General features: G+C 39.2%; 1 protein-coding gene across 3 annotated transcripts in view; it reads left to right on the forward strand.

The window, feature by feature from the left end:
- The window catches only part of nbr1a (NBR1 autophagy cargo receptor a), a 49,090-nt gene that overhangs the window by 5,191 nt on the left and 18,288 nt on the right, over nucleotides 1-25,611 (forward strand). For all 3 annotated transcript variants that reach the window (XR_013549107.1, XM_078424359.1, XM_078424358.1), the window contains exons 2-15: nucleotides 344-406; nucleotides 1,423-1,441; nucleotides 2,065-2,087; nucleotides 3,680-3,892; nucleotides 5,797-5,874; nucleotides 10,367-10,584; nucleotides 11,994-12,152; nucleotides 15,539-15,745; nucleotides 17,135-17,273; nucleotides 18,530-18,823; nucleotides 19,279-19,344; nucleotides 21,157-21,321; nucleotides 22,220-22,295; nucleotides 25,076-25,183. Coding sequence is in view for 2 of the 3 variants with exons in the window: in XM_078424359.1 (XP_078280485.1) it covers nucleotides 344-406; nucleotides 1,423-1,441; nucleotides 2,065-2,087; nucleotides 3,680-3,892; nucleotides 5,797-5,874; nucleotides 10,367-10,584; nucleotides 11,994-12,152; nucleotides 15,539-15,745; nucleotides 17,135-17,273; nucleotides 18,530-18,823; nucleotides 19,279-19,344; nucleotides 21,157-21,321; nucleotides 22,220-22,295; nucleotides 25,076-25,183 (1,828 nt within the window). In the remaining variant the exon portion in view is untranslated. The remainder of the gene's footprint in view (nucleotides 1-343; nucleotides 407-1,422; nucleotides 1,442-2,064; nucleotides 2,088-3,679; nucleotides 3,893-5,796; nucleotides 5,875-10,366; nucleotides 10,585-11,993; nucleotides 12,153-15,538; nucleotides 15,746-17,134; nucleotides 17,274-18,529; nucleotides 18,824-19,278; nucleotides 19,345-21,156; nucleotides 21,322-22,219; nucleotides 22,296-25,075; nucleotides 25,184-25,611) is intronic.

The following is a 25,611-nucleotide window of genomic DNA, read 5'->3' on the forward strand; positions in this document are numbered from 1 at the left end:
CTTTCTGCAGCTGGTGGTGGTAGTTGGAATCTTCATGGAGAAAAGAAAGAAAATCATTTGTTTAGCTGAAATACAAATTTCCAGGTATTCCATGTGGTATGAAGCTTTCACTTCACAGGCCTGCCTGGCGGGTTGGAATTTTGATGCATTTAAAAAAAAAGGTTTGAGATGATTTCTGGATTTTATTTGAAATAACTGAGAACCAAGTAGAACTAATTGGTGTCTTGTAACTCTAACAGTACACTTTCTGTATGTGAGTTTGTCAATAATTGGACGCTTTAGTACGTGTTTTACTGTGATTGATATATTCCATGAATTTTAAAAAGTACACATCTTTTTTCAGATAAAAGTATCATTTGATCTCAACCATGTTCAAGTGAAGTACTTTGATGAAGATAATGAAGAGGTGAGTTCCTGTGATGTTAAGGTCAAGCCCTGAAATATTCTGTACTAATTGAATAATAGGATTGTAGCTTTAAATGTGGCTGACATTGATCGGTAACTGACGTGATTTAACGTGTGATGTCTTTTTTTGGAAGATTAATTTCTTTTTGAGTTGTGCTGTTTGGAGTTGATGGCATCTGCTGTTAACCTGCAATGAGTTAAACCTATGCTGATCTGTTACTTTAATGTTCAAGCAATGAGCATTCTTTTGGGAGATGGGAAATAAAAATAAGTAGGTTCTTTGAGGACTTCAAAAGACATGGATAGAAGATTAGAACCAGGCTAAATTGCTAGCACATTTAATGATCTGATAATTGAGCTGGCACTGCAGGGCATTGGGGATGAATTGTTAGATAGTCTGGTTTGTTAATGGGATTTGTCAGAACAAATCAATTAGAGGGTCTACACAAAGTTGAGGGATGCAGTGGTTAATTATCTGAAGATTGCATGCATGCCAGAGATCTTTGAAGGTCATCTAGTTAAACTTGAGATTTTATCCATCTGTAGCTAAATTCAGTGAGCTGAACGATGTAGGATTTCTTCAAAACATGTAAACACCAACTGCATGTATAGCTTCGCTTCCTTGCATTGAAGGTTCCTGTAATTGTTCTGAAAGGATTTCTTATTCCAAGCATTGTGTGTAGGAGTGAAATATTCATTAGTGAAATATTCATCACTATCTTAGACGGCAATGTATATTTAAAAACAAAGTGCTAGAGGAACTCAGCAGGTCAGGCAGCATCTATGGAGGGAAGAGGACAGACAATGTTTTTGGTCAGGACCCATCTTCAGTCAGTCTGATGTTTAGGGCCTCAACCTGAAATGTCTGTCCATTTCACTTCACAGATGCTGCCTGACTCTTTTGCTGAAGATTGCAGCATCTGCTGTCTCTGTCTTCAATGCAATGTATGTGTTTGCTTGATAATGGACAATTTTTATCAGTGTATGCTATGTTTCACAATCTTTTTCTTTTTCCAGGTATCTGTTAACAGTGCAGGTAGGTGCACCTAATCATATTGGTAAGAATTAAAAGTCTGTGGTTCAATTAAAATTGTTGGGGTATACTTTTGAATTCAATGCTTATTGTGTTTGGCCTCAAACCTCAAACAGAAAAAGCAGGTAAAAAGTTAACCGTGTGAGAACAGTGTATCATTTTATGAATCGTATCTATGTTTTTCCAAGAAACATCAACTGAAGTCTGTGGTACGAGAAGAAGCCTGTGCTAATAAACCATGCACAGTTTGGGGTTGAACAACCAATTACTGTGCCTTGATGTGTTAAAACAAGCTCTTCTGGATTCAGTGCTCAATGTTGATTAGAAGGACCTCTAGATGAGAAGATGTGGTATATACTGGTTAAGAAACATCATTAGTTTTTAGGAAGCCATGGGACTTAAGGAGAGGACACAGGTGTTCTCTGGTACTCTGCTGGTGGGATCGGTAAATACTGCAGTTGTAGGATTTGTTTTTTTGTTTTTATGTTTTTAAAACAACAAAATTGCAATTTTTTTGTAATTAGCTTTGTTATATAGTCACAGCTTATAAGGTTCATATTAGACATTTGTATTGTCCTTGCTCTTCTTGTATGATAGTTTTGTTTTATATGTTTTCTCTTCTGCAGGGGAATATGAAGAACTTTTAAAGGTAATTAGTTAATTCTGATTTAACACAACTTTGATATTCAATTCTGTTGTTTAATTCTGCTTAATTTCCCACATTGAGTACTTTAGTTGACTTTTACACAAAGGGAATTGCTTCAGAGTACTGCAATAAATATTTCTTTTTTTTTACTTCCTTGTAATCAGTTGCATCAGTAAATTCACCAATTCACCAATTTACAACTCAGATTATTAATCCTTTTAATGTATGTAAGTAGTCAAATGTCATGAATAAATATGGGTACATTCTATATCTCGTTCCACACAGCCATTGCCAGGGAAATGCTTCTCTTCCAACTTCTACACCATGGGCATCTCCTTAATCTGATCAGCTTGGGAAAGTTGTTGGATTTCTACATATGCACTGAAACCCGGTTGAGCTGTGGCATCACCTATCTGTTGCTTACAAATTTATTAAAAAATGTTTGCATTCATAATTCATAATATTTTTGGTGACCATAGCTATTCCACAACTAATTATTAGACAAAAGGCATTATTTTCATGTCTGGACTCTAGCTGCTGACTCGGTCCATCTCCCTGAAAACTGTATAAGGCTAAACAAATTAAATTCTAATCTATTGTCTGGCATTTGAGTACAAACTAAATGACGAACCAGTTTTAGCAGTGACATCAAAACAATCTACTTCCATTCTTTAATGTTATTGAACTCCATGCCTGACTCAGTACATCTGTAGATGACGCCTTCCCCTATGTCTTTACTACCTCTCAGATTCGAATGTACCAGTGCAGATGTGATGAGCTCCTGCTTTTTACCTTCCACAAACATCTGAAACCCCAGCTCTCCTTTGTCCTTATTCGCTAAAACTTACTTATCAATCTCCTTAAATGTACTTGTCTTGTTTCTTGCTTAAGCAACAGTATAATTTTAAAATTCTTATTCATGTTCTTGCTTCCCTTTTTGCCCCTCCCTAATTCTTTGGATGTCTGTACTTCTCCAATTGCAGCATCTTGTACATGCCTGAAGTTTATTAATTTTTGCTCACTGATAGTGATCTCTTTAGAAATCAATCACCAGAGCTGTTTCAAATTCTCGAGCTCTCCTTCCTCCATTTTGAGATACTCTTAATGTCATCCTTTCTGGATTAGTCTCAGAATTGGCTTGATATTATCCATTTAAGCACTTTGCTGTGTTTAAAAGTGCTAGATAAATATGAGTAGTTGTTCCTCTTGTGAACAAGACTGTAACTTCTTCATCTCTTCAGCTTGCCAAATTAAACTAGAGGGCATTAAAGGGTTGGAAACATGGGTTGCAATTGGAATCAAGTTAGGACGGATTGGATAATGAAGGCATTTTCATTTCTTTGTTCTATCTGTTAATAAATCAGGTTTGTTGAATTAAGATTTACAATTAATTATTTAAACATTCCATCTAGAATTGCTATTATAGTTTTATAAACATTGTATCTACTCCCAGCTGGCTGTGTTTTCCTTAACTTTTGAAAATAGAAGTGCATGCTGTTTGGTAGTAAGCCATTCTGTTTAATTGTTGGTGCCTGTGATCTGCATTTAGTATAATGTGATTTCTATCTTTATTGTTTTGTTTTCTTCCTGATCAGAGTGCAGTTAAACAAGGAAAGCAGATTCAAATGAATGCCTATGAAGTAAAACTGAAGGATAAAATGGAAAATCACAGCACAAAGAGAACGTTTGAAAATAATGAGTTGAAGGGGTCTCAGAATAAGAAAATTAAGAAAAAAGACGTGAAACATTCACAATTAATAAAAGTCATTGGCCCTGAGATGAAGGTTTTGCAAGAAACTAAAAGAAAGGTAATTTTATTTGTAGAAAGAAAACATTCTCAAGGGCCAACCAATGGTTGTATTGATCACTGGCTTAGCCTTGCACATTAGTCCACAGCAATAGTAAATTGGAATTGTAGGAGCCATTTGTGTTGGTGCTAGTTGTTGAGCATATTATATTAGTTTGTATTTTGTTGTATTATTTTTGGACACTTGGGGCTTGTCGTGAGACGAGTACATATATGGGCATAATGGACTGGGAGGAGCCAGAATTAGGGGTATATCTGGAGATGCTGAGATGGGAGGGGCAGACACAAGGAGTATGGCGAGATATAGTTCTTATCAGACCTGCGACGAGAAAGGTTTGGAGAGATACAGATCTGTTTGTATTACTACTTCAATAAATGACTAATTAAACTGAAACGTTTTGAAGATCTCTCTGTTGGGGGTCTGAAGGACTTAGTTGGAAAAGGACTGAAGTTGCCATTACTTCAGAATGTGACTTCAACTAATCTGTCTGTGCAGTAAACTCCCATTATAACGAACCTTGGGGGTGGGTGGGATGGTGGTGTTCATAATTGCTGATTGTCCGTTATAACCAAGTAAGGCATTATCATTCTATATAATTGAAACATAGAACCACAGATTTTGGTTAGTACACAAACAAACACAAAGTGCTGGAGTAACGCAATGGGTCAGACAGCATGGCTGGAGAACATGATAGGTGACATCGGTACACTTCTTCAGACTGATTCATTTTGCTGAGTTACTCCAGCATTTTCTGTAGTTTCATCTTAAAAAAACTAGGTGCTGACACCACCGGTTCATGCGGCTATTGCAGCTCCTAATGTAGCCTGTGAGGACAACCTTTTCTTGAGGCCGCTGTCGCCGACAGGACACGCTCAGTCACTACACGGCACCCTCTCTTCTCACATGCTGCTGCTTCCAAGGTTGAGTATGTCGGCGTCTCCAAGGAAGAAAGAGGACAAGGCAGTGGTGGTGAAGGGATGGGAGGTGGACAAAAGAGGCCCAGTGGACCGAGTGACAGGAGAGGGAGGAGGCAGCTGTGGTTGAGTGGGGAGTGGACAGAGTGATGGTCAACATAAGAAGTGGCAGCAGGTGAGAGGGTAGGGAGCGTCCCATCAGTGGCAGCAGCCTAAAGAAAGACGTGTCCCGGCAGCTCTCTCGGCTATAACCAAAATCCGTTATGAACGGGTCTGTTAAAATGAGGGTTTACTGTATTTACTACTTCCGTTTTATACTTAATTAAATTGGAAAGCAAGTTGCATTCTTTTACCAGGCTTATTTTTTCAAAACAATAAGCTGTTGCCTCCCATGTGCTTTGTCACTTGTGTCGCATACTGTTTTATGATCGAAGGTGCAGAGGATCGTGCCCCCACAGTGTAGTCAATATTATTACTAAGCCAGCTAGCTGTTGCTGCAAGAAATTGATGTGGAAGAGAGAAAGAAGTGAATTCCTCCTGGCCTGTTCCTTCATTTCCACCTGTTGGGAAAAGAGGCATGACTGATTTCCTACCACCTCCATAATCCCATGCTCTACCATTAAACTTTAAATAGGTAATTGTATTGTTGATATAGGTATATGTTGCCTGTGTGGGCAACGCACGGTCTGAGGAAGGGTCTCGACCAGAAACGTCACCTATTTTCTCCAGAAGCTGCTTGACCCGCTGAGTTACTCCAGCATTTTGTGCCTATTTTGGGTATATTACCTTTTTCATTTCATTGATTCATCGCTTCAGGATTCCACAGATGTGGTCGAAATTGCCTGACTTGTTTTGAATAAACTAGCGATAACAATTATAATAGTTTTCTTGATATTTTGGAATATTTTTGTTCTGGCTCATTGGCTGTACACTGCTTTCCACAATTTTGATCTATGCAAATGAAGTAACGTTCCTATCAATGTTTCTTAGGTGCCGCCCAAAGATGCAAATCAACCCAAGCAAAATTGGCAGCTGCCTCCAGTTTGGTTTACAGAATACATGGAAATGGTATGTAAAGACTTTTCTGGTATTCAGAATGAGACTGAAACTAGTCCATTTCTTTCTCACAAGTTGGGACCTTAAGTGAGCCAATACCGTTGCAGTTTTGATCCGCTGCACTAGTTTTTACCAGAAACTCTGTGACGGCAACAACATTATATTTTTCTTCTGTAATTTTGAAGCATTACATTTCCACTAAGATGAGTATACTTCCAGGTTCATGCTGTGTTTTTTTTTCATTAAGTAACTATTATGAGATGATGCACTTTTGTTATTTATTTGGATTTGTCTTAGTACTCTTTCTTTTATGGTTCTAGTTATTTTATTGAAAAACTTAACATGTTGTACTCAGTGCTATATTTAAAAAATATGTTTAATCTAACTGCAACAATTAAATGCCGTTGAAAAAGTTACTTCTATGAAGAACATAAATAAAATTAAATTGAAAACTAGTGGTTTGTAAACTTTGGAATAAGAGTCAAGATTGTTTTGTTTTGATACATGAGAATGAAACAATGAAATTCTTACTTGCAGCAACACAACAGGTTTGTAAACACAGTATTCAATAGATACCAAATAAAAGTAGAAAGGAACTGCAGATGCTGGTTTAAACCAAAGATAGACACAAAAAACTCGAGTAACTCAGCGGGTTAGGAAACATCTCTGGAGAAAATGAATTGGTGTAGTAATAGTTGTTAAAAATAAAGTTCAATAAATAAAAATATAGTGCAGTACGAAACGCCCAAATTCTGTAGTGCAACAAAGACAGTTAATAATTTTAGGCAGCATATCTGGAGAGGAGGAATGGGTGACGTTTCAGGTCAAGACTCTTCTTCAGACTGTCTCGACCCGAAACGTCACCCATTCCTTTGCTCCAGAGATGCTGCCCGTCCCGCTGAGTTACTCCAGTGTTTTGTGTCTTCCTTTGGTTTAAACGAGCATCTGCAGTTCCTTCTTGCACAGTTCAGAATTTTGCTGGTGTTCATAGTATTCAATAGCCTGATGGTTGTTGGAAAGTTGATGTTCCTGAACCATTTTCTCAATGGCAGGAGTGAAATGAGAGCATGGCCAAGGTGCTGTGCGTCTTTGATGATGCTGGCTACCTTTTTGGGGCAGCTCCTATATATCTCAGATGGTGGGAGGTCAGTACCCGTTATTGATTGGACATTGTTCGCCATTTTTGTAATCTCCATTCCTGAATGTTCGAGTGCCGAACCAGGCTATGATGCAACCAGTTATCTGTTCTCTAAGTACACCTGTAGAAACTCAAAAGTATTTGTTGACGTATCAAATCTCCTCAATCTGCCAAGGAAGTAGAGGTGTTGATGGGTTTTTTTTATGATTACATGAATGTGCTAGGTCCAGGATAAAGTACTTGGTAGTTGCAAAGAACCAGAATTTGTAAACATTTTTAAGTAATGTATTCGCATTGTTCTGAAGTGCAATATTATTGTAAAAGATGTAAAGGTTCTATTTCTCGTCACAAAATATATTGGGCATATAGTACACTTCATGTGGCAGAAAACATCATGACTTGGATGAAGGGATTAAAAGTACCATTAGCAAATTTGCAGATGATACAAAGCTGGGTGGCAGTGTGAACTGTGAGGAAGATGCTATGAGGTTGCAGGGTGACTTGGACAGGTTGTGTGAGTGGGCGGATGCTTGGCAGATGCAGTTTAATGTGGATAAGTGTGAGGTTATCCACTTTGGTGGTAAGAATAGGAAGGCAGATTATTATCTGAATGGTGTCAAGTTAGGAAAAGGGGACGTACAACGTGATCTGGGTGTCCTAGTGCATCAGTCACTGAAAGGAAGCATGCAGGTACAGCAGGCAGTGAAGAAAGCCAATGGAATGTTGGCCTTCATAACAAGAGGAGTTGAGTATAGGAGCAAAGAGGTCCTTCTGCAGTTGTACAGGGCCCTAGTGAGACCGCACCTGGAGTACTGTGCAGTTTTGGTCTCCAAATTTGAGGAAGGATATTCTTGCTATTGAGGGCGTGCAGCGTAGGTTTACTAGGTTAATTCCCGGAATGGCGGGACAATAGACAATAGACAATAGGTGCAGGAGTAGGCCATTCAGCCCTTCGAGCCAGCACCGCCATTCAATGCGATCATGGCTGATCACTCTCAATCAGTACCCCGTTCCTGCCTTCTCCCCATACCCCCTCACTCCGCTATCCTTAAGAGCTCTATCCAGCTCTCTCTTGAAAGCATCCAACGAACTGGCCTCCACTGCCTATTGAGGCAGAGAATTCCACACCTTCACCACCCTCTGACTGAAAAAGTTCTTCCTCATCTCCGTTCTAAATGGCCTACCCCTTATTCTTAAACTGTGGCCCCTTGTTCTGGACTCCCCCAACATTGGGAACATGTTATCTGCCTCTAATGTGTCCAATCCCCTAATTATCTTATATGTTTCAATAAGATCCCCCCTCATCCTTCTAAATTCCAGTGTATACAAGCCCAATCGCTCCAGCCTTTCAACATACGACAGTCCTGCCATTCCGGGAATTAACCTAGTGAACCTACGCTGCACGCCCTCCATAGCAAGAATATCCTTCCTCAAATTTGGAGACCAAAACTGCACACAGTACTCCAGGTGCGGTCTCACCAGGGCCCGGTACAACTGTAGAAGGACCTCTTTGCTCCTATACTCAACTCCTCTTGTTACGAAGGCCAACATTCCATTGGCTTTCTTCACTGCCTGCTGTACCTGCATGCTTCCTTTCATTGACTGATGCACTAGGACACCCAGATCTCGTTGAACTCCCCCTCCTCCTAACTTGACACCATTCAGATAATAATCTGCCTTTCTATTCTTGCTTCCAAAGTGAATAACCTCACACTTATCTACATTAAACTGCATCTGCCATGTATCCGCCCACTCACACAACCTGTCCAAGTCACCCTGCAGCCTTATTGCATCTTCCTCACAATTCACACTACCCCCCAACTTAGTATCATCTGCAAATTTGCTAATGGTACTTTTAATCCCTTCGTCTAAGTCATTAATGTATATCGTAAATAGCTGGGGTCCCAGCACCGAACCTTGCGGTACCCCACTGGTCACTGCCTGCCATTCCGAAAGGGACCCATTTATCCCCACTCTTTGCTTTCTGTCTGTCAACCAATTTTCTATCCATGTCAGTACCCTACCCCCAATACCATGTGCCCTAATTTTGCCCACTAATCTCCTATGTGGGACCTTGTCGAAGGCTTTCTGAAAGTCGAGGTACACCACATCCACTGACTCTCCCTTGTCAATTTTCCTAGTTACATCCTCAAAAAATTCCAGTAGATTTGTCAAGCATGATTTCCCCTTCGTAAATCCATGCTGACTCGGAATGATCCCGTTACTGCTATCCAAATGCTCAGCAATTTCGTCTTTTATAATTGACTCCAGCATCTTCCCCACCACTGATGTCAGACTAACTGGTCTATAATTACCCGTTTTCTCTCTCCCTCCTTTCTTAAAAAGTGGGATAACATTTGCTATCCTCCAATCCACAGGAACTGATCCTGAATCTATAGAACATTGAAAAATGATCTCCAATGCTTCCACTATTTCTAGAGCCACCTCCTTAAGTACTCTGGGATGCAGACCATCAGGCCCTGGGGATTTATCAGCCTTCAGTCCCATCAGTCTACCCAAAACCATTTCCTGCCTAATGTGGATTTCCTTCAGTTCCTCCATCACCCTAGGTTCTCCGGCCCCTAGACTGTCATATGTTGAAAGACTGGAGCGACTAGGCTTGTATACTGGAATTTAGAAGGATGAGAGGGGATCTTATCGAAACGTATAAGATTATTAAGGGGTTGGACACATTAGAGGCAGGAAACATGTTCCCAATGTTGGGGGAGTCCAGAACCAGGGGCCACAGTTTAAGAATAAGGGGTAGGCTATTTAGAACAGAGATGAGGAAAAACCTTTTCAGTCAGAGTTGTGAATCTGTGGAATTCTCTGCCTTAGAGGGCAGTGGAGGCCAATTCTCTGAATACATTCAAGAGAGAGCTAGATGGAGCTCTTAAGGATAGCGGAGTCAGGGGGTATGGGGAGAAAGCAGGAACGGGGTACTGATTAAGAATGATCAGCCATTTTCACATTGAATGGCGGTGCTGGCTCGAAGGACCTATTGTCTATTTAAGCATTTTGAACTTGTTCCCTAATCTCTTTCTTTTTAGGAACTTACACACAACTATTACAGAGGTTCTCTTCTCCTTGGACCTTTCCTTCCTTTGCTATAGCTACATCTAAGCCTAAGAATTGTAAAAGTGGCATGGTGCTCGCCCAATTTATTGACCTATTGTATTTCCATACTAATATCGTGTCCGCGAACAGAATATCAAAAGCAGTTAGAGCATCAGTGGAGGGCTTAAAATTCTGCTCTGTAGACCTTCGTTCATTATAATCCCATTCCAGTCTCCTGTGTGTGTGTGTGTGTGTGTCTGTTTTTTCTTTGTACCTGGCGCTTCATTATCTACACATTTTTAATTTCAGTTCAAAGAAACATTTGTGAGAGAAACTGTTGAACGGATCTGTTGTGATTTCTTCGAGAAAGTAAACATTCAGCAGCGAGAGTGTGACTCTTCCAGTGGCCAGACAGCATACCCTATCCAAGTTTCTGAAGTGCACACAACACAAATTAATGGCTATGATTGGCTCATGACTTGCAGCAACTGCCAATCTCGAATTCATGGAATACGTTACCAGTGCAGGTAATGTAAAGTGTACATTTTACATGACATTGCATTAATTAGATTCTGTTGCAACTCTCAGAATTTTTCCACTTTGGGTGATTAAAATTGAATGACGGGTTAGGTTGCAGTCAGATTGAAACATATTTAAAGGTATTTTAGTTCAGAGATGCAGCACGAAAACAGGTCCACCAAGTCCAGGCCAACCAGCTTTTTCCATACAATAATGCTATCCTACACACACTAGGGATAATTTACAATTATACCAAGCCAATTAACCTACAAACCTGTACATCTTTGGAGTGTGGGAGGAAACCGGAGATCCTGGAGAAAACCCACACAGGGAGAACATACAAATTGCATACAAGCAGCCGTGGTGAGGATTGAAGCTGGGTGTCTGTTGCTGTAAGGTGGCAACTCTACCGCTGCGCCACCATTTTGCCCGGTACAGGGACACCAGCTCCGCCACTCTCCTACTGATGCTCTAATTTGTGCCAATGCTGCAGTCATATTGTAAGTGAAAAGTCAAATACAGGAATAAAGTCTGGATAGTCATTTGATTTCACACTTGATTTACGATTTTCACTGTAGTGCAGAGGGGGTTTAGTCTTTCACTTTTAACAAACATGTGGAGTGTTAGATACCTTTTTTGTGAAGATGTTTCTCAAGTGAGTTTTGCAAAGTAAATTCTGAGTCACTGTTAATCAAGAGCAGTGAATCATGGCACACAGTTTTGAAGCTAAATAATTTCACTCAGTGGCTTCAGAATACATTTAAAATTTTGATGCTCAGATGTCTAATTTCAGGATACTTTTGAATGTAATAATGTGGTGTTTTGTCAAACCTTGGTGGTGGTATTGGCTTTTGTGGTTTACACTTGCAAAACTGCAGTGCCACTTTTGTCCGTGGAAAACTAAAAGCACTTGAAGGCCATGCCAACTGTAGCAAAATTGCAAAGAACACAAAATTATTATATAATTTTGAAGAAATATCTGGCACTGAACTATCCCAGTACTATTGCATAAAGTTTTTGCTTCATCTTTGATGGCAGCACTTCTCCCCTCTTTCATTGACTGCTGCTTTATGCGTGTTAGTTTGTAATTACCATTTGCAGATATTAAGACCTCCAATATTTGTTTGGCAAATCGCCTTTTCCTTTCTTATAGGGACTCAACTATGGGAAACGGTTTCGCCAAAGTTTGGTGCACTTCCGTGGGTCATTTTGTAAAAATGACGAATTAAAAAAGCTTTTTTTTCATGAAGCCATCAGTTAAAAATAAATTACTGCGTTTGGTGGAATAAAATCTCATGGAAGTGTATTCGTTTAAAATTTTAATTTCATGTTATTGCAAGCAGTAAGGTTGTTCTAAAATAAGAATATATTTTTGGAAATACAATTAGAATGATGTATTTTAAATTTACTTCCCTAGCATTTGTCCTACTTACACCATTTGTGACTCGTGTGAAGCGGGTGACTACCGGCATGATCCCAGTCATGGATTGTTGAAATTGAGAAAAGCCGTGGCATCAACTGAGATCACACCTGCACAGTTTGGAAACTCTATCCCTGGTGCAGCAGAACAAACAAGGTAAAATCAATAGAATAAAAAGGAACTGCAGATGCTGGTTTATACCAAAGATACACACAAAATGCTGGAGTAATTTAGTGGTTCAGGCAGCATCCCATGAGAAATGGATAGGTGACGTTTCAGGTTGGGACCCTTCAGTCTGAAGAAGAGTCCTGACCCGACATGTCACTTATCCATTTTGTCCAGTGATGCTGCCTGGCATGTTACTCTGGCATTTTGTGTGTATTGATTTTGTAATATTAATCTTTACTTGTATTCGGATTCTAGAATTTACAGTGCCCTCCATAATGTTTGGGACAAAGACCCATCATTTATTTGCCTCTGTACTCCACAATTTGTAATAGAAACAATCACATGTGGTTAAAGTGCACATTGTCGGATTTTATTAAAGGCCATTTTTATACATTTTGGTTTCATCATGTAGAAATTACAGCTGTTTTTGTACATAGTCCCTCCTTTTCAGGGCACCATAATGTTTGGGACACATGGCTTCACGGGCGTTTGTAATTGCTCAGGTGTGTTTAATTGCCTCCTGAATGCAGGAGAAAGAAAGCTCTCAGCACCTAGTCTTTCCTCCAGTCTTTCCATTACCGTTGGAAACTTTTATTGCTGTTTATCAACATGAGGACCAAAGTTGTGCCAATGAAAGTCAAATAAGCCATTATGAGACTGAGAAACAAGAATAAAACTGTTAGAGACATAGAAAAACCTTAGGCTTACCAAAATCAACTGTTTGGAACATCATTAAGAAGAAAAAAGCACTGGTGAGTTTATTAATCGCAAAGGGACTGGCAGGCCAAGGAAGACCTCCACAGCTGATGACAGAAGAATTCTCTATAATAAAGAAAAATCCCCAAACACCTGTCCGACAGATCAGAAACACTCCTCAGGAGTTAGGTGTGGATTTTTCAATGACCACTGTCCGCAGTAGACTTCATGAACAGAAATACAGAGGCTACACTGCAAGATGCAAACCACTGGTTAGCTGCAAAAATAGGATGGCCAGGTTACAGTTTGCTGAGAAATATTTTAAAAAGCAACCACAGTTCTGGAAAAAGGTCTTGTGGACAACATACGAGGATCTTCATTTGCCATACAGTCATAACAATAAAAACCAACAGGACACAAAATACATTTTAACATGAACATCCACCACAGTGACTCTTCCACATTCCTCACTGTGATGGAAGGTGAAAAAAAAGTTCAATCTCTCCCTTTGTCCTCCAGCGGTTGGGGGCCTCTAACCTTCCGTTGACGGGACGATCTTGTCTCACGTAGCCAGCGGCGGGCCTTCCTCGTCGGGGCGATCCAGCTCCTGCATCAGCGAGGGGGGGGGTCTCAGTTCTGCTGCACCGGCAATCTACCCTGGGTCGGGACTAGTCGAACCTCGTGTAGCCTTTGGAGCTCCTGACCGGTCTCAACCCAAGATTGCGAGCTCCGCGATGGTAAAGTCCGCAGGCCGCCGTTGGAGGCAAGGGATCGCATGCTCAGATGGCAACTCCACACCGCGCGGGGGCTCAAAGTCTGTCCCAGGCAAGGACTCCAGCTCCAGGATGGTAGGCCGATGATATAACTGCTGATGGTAGTGGCAGAATGAATTCTGAAGTGTATAGACATCCTATCTGCTCAAGTTCAAACAAATGCCTCAAATCTCATTGGCTGGCGGTTCATTCTACAGCAAGACAATGATCCCAAACATCCTGCTAAAGCCACAAAGGAGTTTTTCAAAGCTTAAAAAATGGTCAATTCTTGAGTGGCCAAGTTAATCACCCGATCTGAACTCAATTGAGCATGCATTTTATATGCTGAAGAGAAAACTGAAGGGGACTATCGCCCAAAACAAGCATTAGTTAAAGATGGCTGGAATACAGGCCTGGAAGAGCATCACCAGAGAAGACACCCAGCAACTGATGATGTCCATGAATTGCAGACTTCAAGCAGTCATTGCATGCAAAGGATATGCAACAAAATACTAAACATGACTACTTTCATTTACGTGACGTTGCTGTGTCCCAAACATTATGGTGCCCCTGAAATGGGGGGACGATGTATAAACACTGCTGTAATTTCAACATGGTGACACCGAAATGTATAAAAATGGCCTTTATTAAAATCTGAGAATGTGCACTTTAACCACATGTGATTTTCTTTCTATTACAAATCTCAAATTGTGGAGTACAGAAGCAAATAAATAAATGATGGGTCTTTGTCCCAAACATTATGGAGGGCACTGTAACTTCATTAAAATGCCACCTGGTATAAAGTGCAAAAAGGAAGAAAGACAAAACTTGCAGGTTTAGGAAAAGGGACTACAGGTACCAGTGTGAATGTATAAGATAGAACGGTGTAGGGTTAATCTTTTCTAGTGACTTGGTAGGGGGATTGAAAAACTTACCATTGGTGGTTGTTGGAGATAAAAGTGAGGAAAAGGATAGAAGAATTAGGCTAGTGAATGTGATTCAAACTATTTCGTTTGAAGTTCAATATGCACACCAGACATTCTGTGCAGTGCTCTGTCGTGGCTAGAGATTGCCAGGTAAACACAGCAACTGATTGCATGCCTTTTTTAAAAAAGTATGAAAAAGTATAGTATCCACTTTAACTGGTGAGAGTCCCATGACAGCTCAAGATGGAGATATTGCATTTGAGATGGGATTGAGAATTATCGTGAGTTCATTTGTGAGAATAAGCACATGTTCTGCATAACTGGAAGACAGAACCAACCACCTACCTGCCTCTTCAACCCCTCCTGCCTCTCCCATGTTAATGTCTGAGTCCTACATAGGTCACCATGTCACTTCAGAATCCATGGGAGTGCAGTGGATGCAGATCATCCTTGATCCCAAGCATCTGCTGGAAAGAAAAGAGACAGATGGGCTTAAATTAATATAGTTTAGGAGTCAGTTTATGGCTGATGAAAATAAACCAGTCATCAAACTAGCCAAAATGGAAACTTTGAATTGGACGTCTCCCATTTTGGTGATGTTCATGCTCAATGTTTTTCATGCTGTGCCAGTGTGGTTCACTAAGGACATCTATATGGTTACAGTTTAATTTTTGAAACAAGTTGCTGTTATTGCAAGGTATAACAAGTGCAAGGTATACAAAGAACACTGCATATTGTTCCTCGTTGCATATTGTTCCTCGTTAGCTTCATTGTTGATTATCCAATCTGTTTTAATTGCACGTGCCTTCCAACATTTATTGAAGAGATGTTATTTGTCTAAAAGCCCACAAAGCCTTGTTTCAATATAAAATGCCTGTGTACAATAGGATGCAGGGAGATTTAAATGTATCAGTACTTCTCCAACCTATTAGATGGATTACTGTTTTACACAGTGAAATTGCATAGCAAAAAGTGCATTAAAATTTCTAATTTTGAATAGGTTGCAGAAGCAAATAGATAAAACCTTTCTGAAAGCTGAAAAGCAGAGACTGCGAGCTGAGAAGAGACAACGCAAAGCAGAGTTTAAGGAGATTAAAAAACAGCTGAAACTGCAGAAAAAGCATCTGCAGTGGAATGGTGTACATGTCATGGAACCTGTAAGTCAACCCCCACAAGAACCTAAGGGACTCAAGCGTGCTTCTGCAACGTAAGTAGAAGGATCAAGAATTCTTTTGGTACCATTGCAGCAAATGTTGACCTTCTAGATATATATAGTTATCCAAAAAATTGAACTAACTGGAAAAATAAGGTATCCAGGAAATAGAAAAGCATTGTGCAAATGCAGAGATGACAGAATAGTGTACAGACAAATCTCTGCGTCCTTGTACATGAGTCACAAAAAGTTTGCAACTAGGTAAGAAGATACACAGAATACTATATTTTATTGCAAGGGAAATGAATACAAATTTAGGGAAGTCTTGCTGCAGCTATATGGGCCATTGATCATACACGTATAGCTTAGAAGAACTTCGAAATGATCTTGGTGAAACATCTAAGATTAAGAGGAGTCTTGACAAGGTATACAAAGAAAATTTCTCTACTGGGGAATTGTAGTACTAGGGGACTTGGTTTCAGAATAAGGTTTACCAGTTTAGATGGAGATGAGAGGAATTTCTTCACTAAAGGACATAAATCATTGGAAGCTGTAATATGCTGAATCATTGAATACATTCAAAGCTGACAATAGGTGCAGGGATGTTGAAGATTAAGAAGATTGGACAGGAGGGCATAGTTAAGATCCAGCATGATTGTTTTGTTGGCAAAGCTGGCTGGAGAGATCATTTCACTCTTCCTCCTGTTTTATTTTATTGAGATTACTTTATTATCATGCACCAGGGTGCAATAAAATTATTTATATCAAGCTCCCAAAGTAAACAGTGTGCATACTGTAAAGATGAATACAGCAATAAATACAAGTGCAAAACAGCAGATTGGTACAAAGATTGTAGTGCAATCTCGGGTAGTGCAGAAGACAAAGCTGAAGTACAGTAATGGGGCACCCAAATGAGGTAGAGTTAAGAGTAAGTGTCTGCAGTATGTGAAGTGGGGAAGAAACTTTCTTTATGTCTGGATGTCTGGGCTTTTGAGCTCCTGGATCTTTTCCCAGAAGGTAGAAGAGGAAAAAGGGAATGGCTAGGAAGGCAAGCATCCTTGGCAATACTCTTATTAGTTATTAACTATTCTATGCAGTGTAACTTGGGAAACTCTAAAATACCATTTTGACAATAAATTTGTCACAATGAAATGTTAGTTGCTTTCCCCAAACATATGCTGAAGGTAATGATTTCTGCATATGCTGATGGTAAATCACAACAGGATATCAAAGACCATCTGTTCATGGAAAATAAATTGTCAAATGATAATGGCCTAATTGCTCTCTAGTGCCATTGTCCCATTCACTGACATTGTTATTTAGATCTTTGGAAACTATTCTTAGGAGTACTTGAATGTGTATAAAATATTCTTTATTAATATCTTTTAATTTCAATTGTGCTTCTTGCTCTGCTTACTGATACGGTTTTTTTTCACTTTACAGGCCTGTAATGTCAACATTGAATGCTGAATTCGTAGATGAGAATTTTCCTGATGGCAGTCATCTTCAACAGGGTATTAAGTTCATCAAGCACTGGCGAATGAAGAACACTGGCAATGCTAATTGGACATCTGCCACAAAGGTGAATTGCTGCCTTTCTCTTTGTCATGGTTTAGCTAAAATTACGCTCATAACTAACTGATTAAAATGGTAATATTACAATTATTGCTCTTAGTTGAAGTGGATGACCTCAAGATTTGATATGATTTTGCTCATAGTGGTTAAAAATCAGTTGGGATAAAAGTATTGGAGATGTGGGATAGAGTAAGGATGTACAAATAACTTAAAAAAATTAGCCCTAATCTTCAGTTAATACTCGGGCATGCTCGCTCGCATCAGTATTCAATCTATTGGGCAATGTTCTAAATATTCCTTTATAGGTCTGGTTAGTCATTATATATAGTTCACATCTATTTCATTTTTAAAATTATGAACATTGCTGCGTTCTCGTAGAAAGAAGGAACTGTAGAAGCTGGTTTGCCAAAAAAGACGCACAAAGTGGAGTAACTCAGTGGGACATGCAGCATCTCTGGAGAGAAGGAATGGGTGATGTTTCTGAACAAGGGTCTGAACCCAAAACGTCACCCATTCCTTCTCTCCAGAGATGCTGCCTGCCCCGCTGAGTTACTCCAGCTTTTTGTGTCTCCCCATCCCAATGTTATGATCACTGACAGGTGACGAAAGTAAGTTTTTGCTTGAGGCAGAGATGTAAAGAATTTGTTGGCTCAGTTTTCAATGAGTTGATTGATGTTAAGATTATTCTGCCTAGATGTTTGGTTCTGACGCAGAATGGCCCTGTGCTTATTCCTTAAAGGTTTAGATGAATCGTATTGTTTTAGAATACAAACTTTTTTTAAAGGGCTTGACTGCATAGATGTTGTCTCCCTTGACTGGCGAGTCTAAACTTTTGAGAAAGGAAGCTGCTTTTGTATTTTCCATATGATTTTCTTTGATGCTATGTTAAAACTGATTTGTGCTTTAATATTGACAAACCATTAAAACTCAGTCCCACTCGAGATTGTGAAATAATTTATATGGGCAGCAATTATTAAAATCTGAATGAAGGTTGTTAACATGAAACACTAACATTTTTTTCTCTGCACAGGTGCTTTTTTTGTGCACAAAGGTACTCGTAGGCAGTCCACATGACAACGTGGCTGTTGTATGTCTATTTTAACAATTTAGAGATGCCGGTGCATTGTACCAATGCATACCATCCAAAAAAACATTGCTGTCCACTATATTTTGCGCTTGTGTATTCATTTAAAATTGCTTAAGACCTGGTAATTTTTAATAAGCAAGAATTAACGTGTCTCTATTTGTTTCATCTTTTCGTAGCTCCAGTTTATGTGGGGTAACCTCACTCTGGCTTTCTCTGCAAAGAGAGAAGTATCGGTTCCATTCCTTCAGCCAGGCGAGATTGGCGTTGTTTCAGTCGAGTTTGTTGCACCAGACTTTGAAGGAATTTACACTTCTCATTGGCGCTTGACTCATAAAGGGGAACAATTTGGACCTCGGGTGTGGTGCAGCATTGTCATTGACTCTCCATTATCTGCTGAAGCACCACACATCACCTCGGATATGAACGCAAACTCCCTTTTTGGCTCCAAGACAAGATTTCCTAAAAATCGGGTAGGTTGAATGCAGTAAATACTTGAGCACAATGTGGATTGCCTCACTATTTAAAAATTGGCTTGTAAGCTTTTTTTGGTGCAATTACTTTCGAGGTTCTATTTTAAGTCAGATTTTGAGTGATGGATAGCTCAAATAGGTTTTCCATCTTGACACCTGAATCAGTCTGTGCTGCACTGTAGACGCTGACTGTCTATGTAACAGTGTATGTATTATGTTTTATAGAAGTTTGATGGTCTGTCCGTGTCTCTTGAACACCACAACCTTAAGTCTGAGCAAAATTTTTTAAAAATCCCCCATCCTGCTGTCATCTGCCCATTCAGCACAGCACCCCTACTTACCACCAAGCTGAACCTGATAATTCCATAACAGTATACACATGAAGTTATTTCAGTCAATGACAATGAGATGGTTGAATTTTCCCGAGGTTAATAAATTCGGTATTTCTTTTATAGAATGAAGTTTCTTTGGCTGCACAGACTGAGGATCATCCTGAGCCAGAAGAAGAATCCACTGAAATTGTAAGTACAGTAGTGTTCAGCTATAGATGTGTGTTTTAAGGAAATAAGAGGGAATTTAAGTGCCTTAAAAAAAATGATTTATTGTCAAAATTCTCATTGTCACGATTCAACAAATTCTTCTGGCAAAAAACAAAAGGATGGAGAAATTCAGCAGGTCAGGCAGCATCGTGAGACCAAGTGCCCCTTTTGTTTTAAGAAGGAAGGAAATTATAGTTTCTAATTTTTTTTTAATGGCATTTCCAGAGTAACGAAACTTCTTGTCCACCACACGTTGATATTTTGGATAAAATTATGATTGAATTTAAAATAAGAAAATACGTCCTGAAGTTATTGCCTGCCTTCTTTATTCTGCAACTATTACTGCCTTCTTTTGGCACCCCTTGTAAAGAACATGTTTTTGCTACATCAAATGCACTTGGCATCCAGACTAGTATTCAACTAAACAAATGGCATGAACATAGAACAGTACAGCCCAAGAACAGGCTTCTCAGCACACAATGTCCGTGTTGAACATTATGCCAATACCATCACATCAACCTGCACATAATCCATGTCTCTTTCTTCCCTGCATATCCATATGCCTATCTAAAAGTCTTTTAAATGCCACTACTCTATCTGCTTCAACAACCACTCCCGGCACCGCATTCCAGGCACTCGATATCCTCCTGTGTTTTAAAAAAAAAAGCCCCACGCATCTCCTTTAAACTGTGTCCCTCTCGCCTTGATATGCCTTCTAGTATTTAATTGTTCCATTCTGGGAAAAATGTTCTGACTACCCTATTTATGTCTCTCATCATTTTATATACTTCTATCAGGTCTCCTTGTAAACTCGAGCAATCCTGAGAAAACAATCCAAGTCTGTCCACCTCTCCCTATAGCTAATACCCACTAATCCAGGCATCATTCTGGAAAACCTCCCTGCTCCAAAGCCTCCACTTCCTTCCTGTAATGGGGTGAAATACAAAAGCATTGAGTACAAATGCACAGCACCGTACAGAGGTCAGACCACACCTCAAATTCTAATTTTTTGTTTGTTACTCTGACATGAGGGAAGTATTTGAATCCTGGCCATAGTTCAGAATATACCTAGAAAATTAATTTGCATTCAACAGGACACCATGTTTTACAAGCATAAGAAAATATGTCTTCACGGAGACTCCAAAGTGTATGAAAGCTAAGAAATAAACTATACCGAGATAAGTATGAAACAGCATATTTAACTCTTTTCATGACAGTGAAGGAGCAATTGGGGTCTGATTTCAGAAAGTTATTTTGCACATGCTATGATCTTGGAACAGCTTGGATAGCCCATTGGATTAAGGAAACTATATCTATTTAAGTGTAACACAAATTTATTTTTGAAACGTAAATGGGTGTGAGACATTATGGGGTACCTCTTGCTGGAGCCCATTACAAGGAAGCCTAATTTCAGAATGAAAGACTGGCCATTGGCATTGGGATGAGAAGACATTTCTATACACAGTGCTCTGAGATTTTGGAATATTCTCTCCTCGGGGCTGTGGATGTTCAGTTGTTGAACAAGGTTAAGGTTGAAATCAAACCATTTTTCAACTCCTGAGAATGTTGGAGGAAATATATTTAGCAGCAAAGTGGATACGAGACAGAGGATCAATTATGATCTTATTGAACGGTAAGGGAAGCTTTGTTGGACAATAAGCCTGCTCCTAGTTTTGATTATTTTTTAAAAGAAAGAAATCTTAAAAAAATTATAAGCTAATAACTTCAATGTCTTAAATGATTGGTAATTTGTTGTTTCCCCAGGGTGACTAAAAGTTGTAATTTTCTCTTTAGAAAAATACATTTAGGACAGCAGACACTGGAAATGATGCAGTTGTGTTGGATCGTGAAGAAGCGGAGTCAGCTAAAACGACAACCCTACCATTGCCTAGACTTCAACATAAAGTCCAGAGTAGGGAATTTTACACATTGCCATCTGTAGACCTCCTGACTGCACAGGTGTGTATTGTGTTGCAGTATGTGCATTTCTCCTTTTCATTCAAACGGTTCAGTTTATTCTTTATTGGGGAAGATTATGCAGAGGGCATTTTGGGCAGGAAGCCCAGTTTCCAGGGTTCCTGGGATGGTATTGAATTGTAACTCTGCAGCACATGCTTTTTAACCCTGGTAAGCTTCCTCAGCTGGAGATCAATCTGAATGACAGACAGCTCCATGTCGGGGGTTAACTGCTGCAGAGCGCTGAATGAAAGAGGCTTGTCTGACAATAGTCATTTTTTTGGTCGGTTGAGGAGAGTGTAGGTGGCTTGGGAGGGAAATAATGTCCTACCTGTGACCCAAGGATGCAGATATATGGGGAGAGAAGCAGGTGTTAACTGGAGAATTCTGGATATTGGACACGCTGTTCTATGCCTGCCAGAAATACCATAAAAGACTTATTTCCAAAGCTGGCCTTGCCTCCCTTCAAAGAATATTTCCTATTGTCTAGTAATCTAGCTTTCCCATTGTGAAAAAACTAAAATATTGCAAAGCAACCTAAGTAGGAAAACCCGAAACACATTAAAAATGCTATTTTGTCTTTTGTGTGCAGTTTTGTTATCTGTCTCTTTAGAAATCAGACTTTGAGAGCTTGGAAACAGTGTCCGAACTTGGGCAGAATGTTGCTTTTTTTAATCCCAGATCGTAACTGATACACCCCCCTGGCCCATTGTTTCTTGCAGAAAAAACTGCATAATGGGAAATGATGTTCGCAATAAGTCGAAGAGTCCACTCTTAAACCAGACTTTTCTGCTTTCACCGTTCCATTTACAGGTTGACTTCAACGTTTTTGTTGCACGCATCATTTGCAATGATGGCAGCAATAAAGGTTGACTGTAATTATGTTTCTTTAATGTTCCAGGACCTGCTTTCATTTGAACTATTGGATATAAATATTGTGCAGGAAATGGAACATGTACCGAACAACACCCCAGTTGGTAAGATATTGCATTACTGAATATCCTAAAAAGAGTTGCGGATCATTTGCAATGTGGATTGTGAGACTTTATGATTAACTGTTGTTATGATACAGAAAACTAATCTGATTTTGGAATTGAATTAATTTTTAATTATATTTGAATCCTAAGGTTAATCTAAAATTTCCATGCAAAAGACATGGTGTAATTTTCTAACTGGAACAGGTTTTGACTGGTTGGTATAGGTACACCCTTATTGGATCTTGATTTACATTCCATGTATGATAGGTATAATTCTTATTAAAAGAATTTGAGTGGGCATGATGCCTTACATTATTGAAGCTCAGCAATTCTTTAACATTTTTATAGAGGCTTTTTTTCCTTGAGGAATATGATCGAAGAATAAGTAAGGTTGTGCCATTGCCTTGCTGACTATGTTAATCAAAGCGCAATGATAGTGCTTCCATTCACAAGGAAGGAGTTTTTGTGGATTTAATTTCAGCTTCTTATGTCCAGTTCTGGGAGAATCCAGCATGGAGAAGAATGTGTAGGAAGGAACTCCAGCTGCTGGTTTAAACCGAAGATAGACATTAAATGCTGGAGTGACTCAGCGGGACAGGCAGCATCTCTGAAGAGAAGGAATGGGTGATGTTTCGGGTCGATATACTTCTTCAGACTGATGTCAGTGGAGTGGGCAGGACAAATGTAGAATGTAGTCGGAGACAGTAAGACTGGTGGGAGTACTGGGAAGGGGGAGGGGATGGAGAGAGAGGGAAAGCAAGGGCTATTTGAAGTTGGAGAAGTCAATGTTCATACCGCTGGGGTGTAAGCTACACAAGGAAAATATGAAGTGCTGTTCCTCTAATTTGCACTGGGTCTCACTCTTTCAATGGAGGAGGCCCAGGACAAAGGTTAGATTGGGAATGGGAGGGGGAGATGCTGCTTGTCCTGCTGAATTACTCCAGCATTTTGTGTCCACTAAAAGGGATGCCACCATTTTGGATAGATATGAACCTAGCCCTTTTACATTATTTTTTTCCTCTTGTGGCATTATTCTAAACTGCAGAATGATGTCATATCATCCTTGAATTAACATTTGCAAAATGGATAATCTGATCACTGTTGATGGGACTTTGCTTGTGTGTTTTTCCATGAAAAAGGCTGCTATATTTCATATTATAAGAGTCCGAAAGCCCTATACTGCTTAAAAAGCACTTGATGTCCTTGGATAATTAAATGTTTTATTAAGGTATTGGTACTTTATAGATGCATATCTTTCTTAAATTAGTATTCTAAGATGAAAGAAAGAAAACTGGGTCAGTTTTATTGGAATTATTCAGTTTGCAGAGCTACAATATGCCTAAAATAATGAAATAACTGCCCAAAATATGCTAAAGACTCGCCTGTTGTTCAGATAGTTCCACTAGAAACCTGTTAGTTGCCTTCTGTTTTAATACACATTGATGCCCATATGAACAGCTGACAATTGTGACCTTTTAAAACAGATGTGCTGTTTGGGCTTTATATAGGAAATTGATTTTTGCTTAATGGCAGTGGAGATTAAAAGGTTTGGATAATGCAGTAAAAATACTTTCATCTAAATATGGGGATTTTGTTCTTGCCTATATTCTTATTTGCCTTGTTCTGCTCTTAATTATTTATGTAAAGTTGAAGTCTTTTGGCAAGACATCTATTACAATCTCATTGTGGCTTTTGGCTGAATGGTTATAGCAAGATTGTGTGCATAGGAGTTTTGGGTTATTAGTCGGTATGAAAAGATGTACCTGTCTGGTTTCTTAACAATAAACTTCAAAGGGAATTAAAAATGTTTCAAGTTACTTTATCTAATGTCTTAAGTTTTGATTTAATTACCTTAATTTAAGGCCTTGAGCAGAGTAAAAATTCTGGGTATTCTATAAATATTAAATACAGGGCAGCACAGTGGTGAAGCGGGTAGAGCTGCTGCCTCACAGCACCAGAGACCTGGGTTCGGTCCTGACCTTGGGTGCTCTGTGGAATTTGTGCATTCTCTCTAACTGCATGAATTTTCTCCGGGTGATCTGGTTTCCTCCCACATCTCAAAGATGTAGGAAAGGGAGCAAGTCAAGATGTTGTAATTTCTCTTCTGTTGTAAATTATCCATTGTGTCCAGACAAAGTTCCTGCTCCAAGGAAATAAATCTGAAATCTGAAGAATTAGAATGAATAAAACTGCAGTGTATCAATTTGCCATTAGGCTCCATAAAAGCTCTTTCAAAGGTTCTGCCATCCACATGTATGGCATATGGAAGAACTGCAAGACTTTACCTGTAGAATAAAAATGGATGGGAGCTTCTTTGCTTGGAACAGAGAAGGCTGAGGGGTGACTAAAAATAGAGTTCCTTAAAGTTAATAGTTTGATATAGTATATGTGGAGAAAATATTACCATTTGTGAATTAAACCAAAGCTAGTAATGAAGTTTTCAATAACAATTAGGAATTCAGGACAAATGTATTTACAATGTGGAATATATTACCCAGTGGAGCAGTTGAGGAATAATATGGATGCATACAAGGCTTCAGCATATGAAGAAGAAAGGAATAGATGAGTATGAGAGTTAGATAAAGTTCAGTTCAGTTCTGGATCACAATTTTTTAATTTTATCAAGTGTTTTTGCTTCTTAAAATGTTCCAAGATGTAGTTGGATGGATGTAATTTGTTACTATATGAAGTAACTTTTATTTCAAAATATAATCAATTGTATTATCGGTTTATTTAGTTATTGCAGCTGTTCAATTTAAAATACTACTTTTATTTCCAAGATATGACCCCGTGCATGTCACCTTTACCCTATGACGGTCCACTGATTGAGAGGCCTGGTCTTCTTCAGATTGAAGAGGAAAATGAAGCTACCTTTAAATCACGGTTAGGTATGGAATACTTGTTTTTTAAATCTATTTGGAACTATGTACTCTGTTTCAAAAATTTTAATTGCAGTTATTTTCCTGTTAGAAGAAAAACTTCTCTGGTATAAAATCCACTTGAGGTGGAATCTTTCTTCTATATTAACCTTTGAGTGATTGCATCTAGAATGTATGACTTGCACATCTGTAATCAGGTGTTATAAATGCAGACAATACTGGCATTGCTCAGCAAGTGAGGCAGCATCCCCTCCATAAATGTTGCCTGAACTGTAGGGTGTTTCCAGCACTTTCTGTTTTTATTCTCCGTCACCTGCAGTTTCAGTTTGTTTTTCATTTTGTTCTTTTTTGTTCGTAATTATATTCAGAGAGTGCCAGCCCTGGCCTCTTCCCTTTGTACACACCAGATGATATTTTATCAGGGGTGAGAGGGAATA

Source organism: Rhinoraja longicauda, chromosome 29, assembly GCF_053455715.1.
Source record: "Rhinoraja longicauda isolate Sanriku21f chromosome 29, sRhiLon1.1, whole genome shotgun sequence".
Classification (NCBI taxonomy): domain Eukaryota; kingdom Metazoa; phylum Chordata; class Chondrichthyes; order Rajiformes; family Arhynchobatidae; genus Rhinoraja; species Rhinoraja longicauda.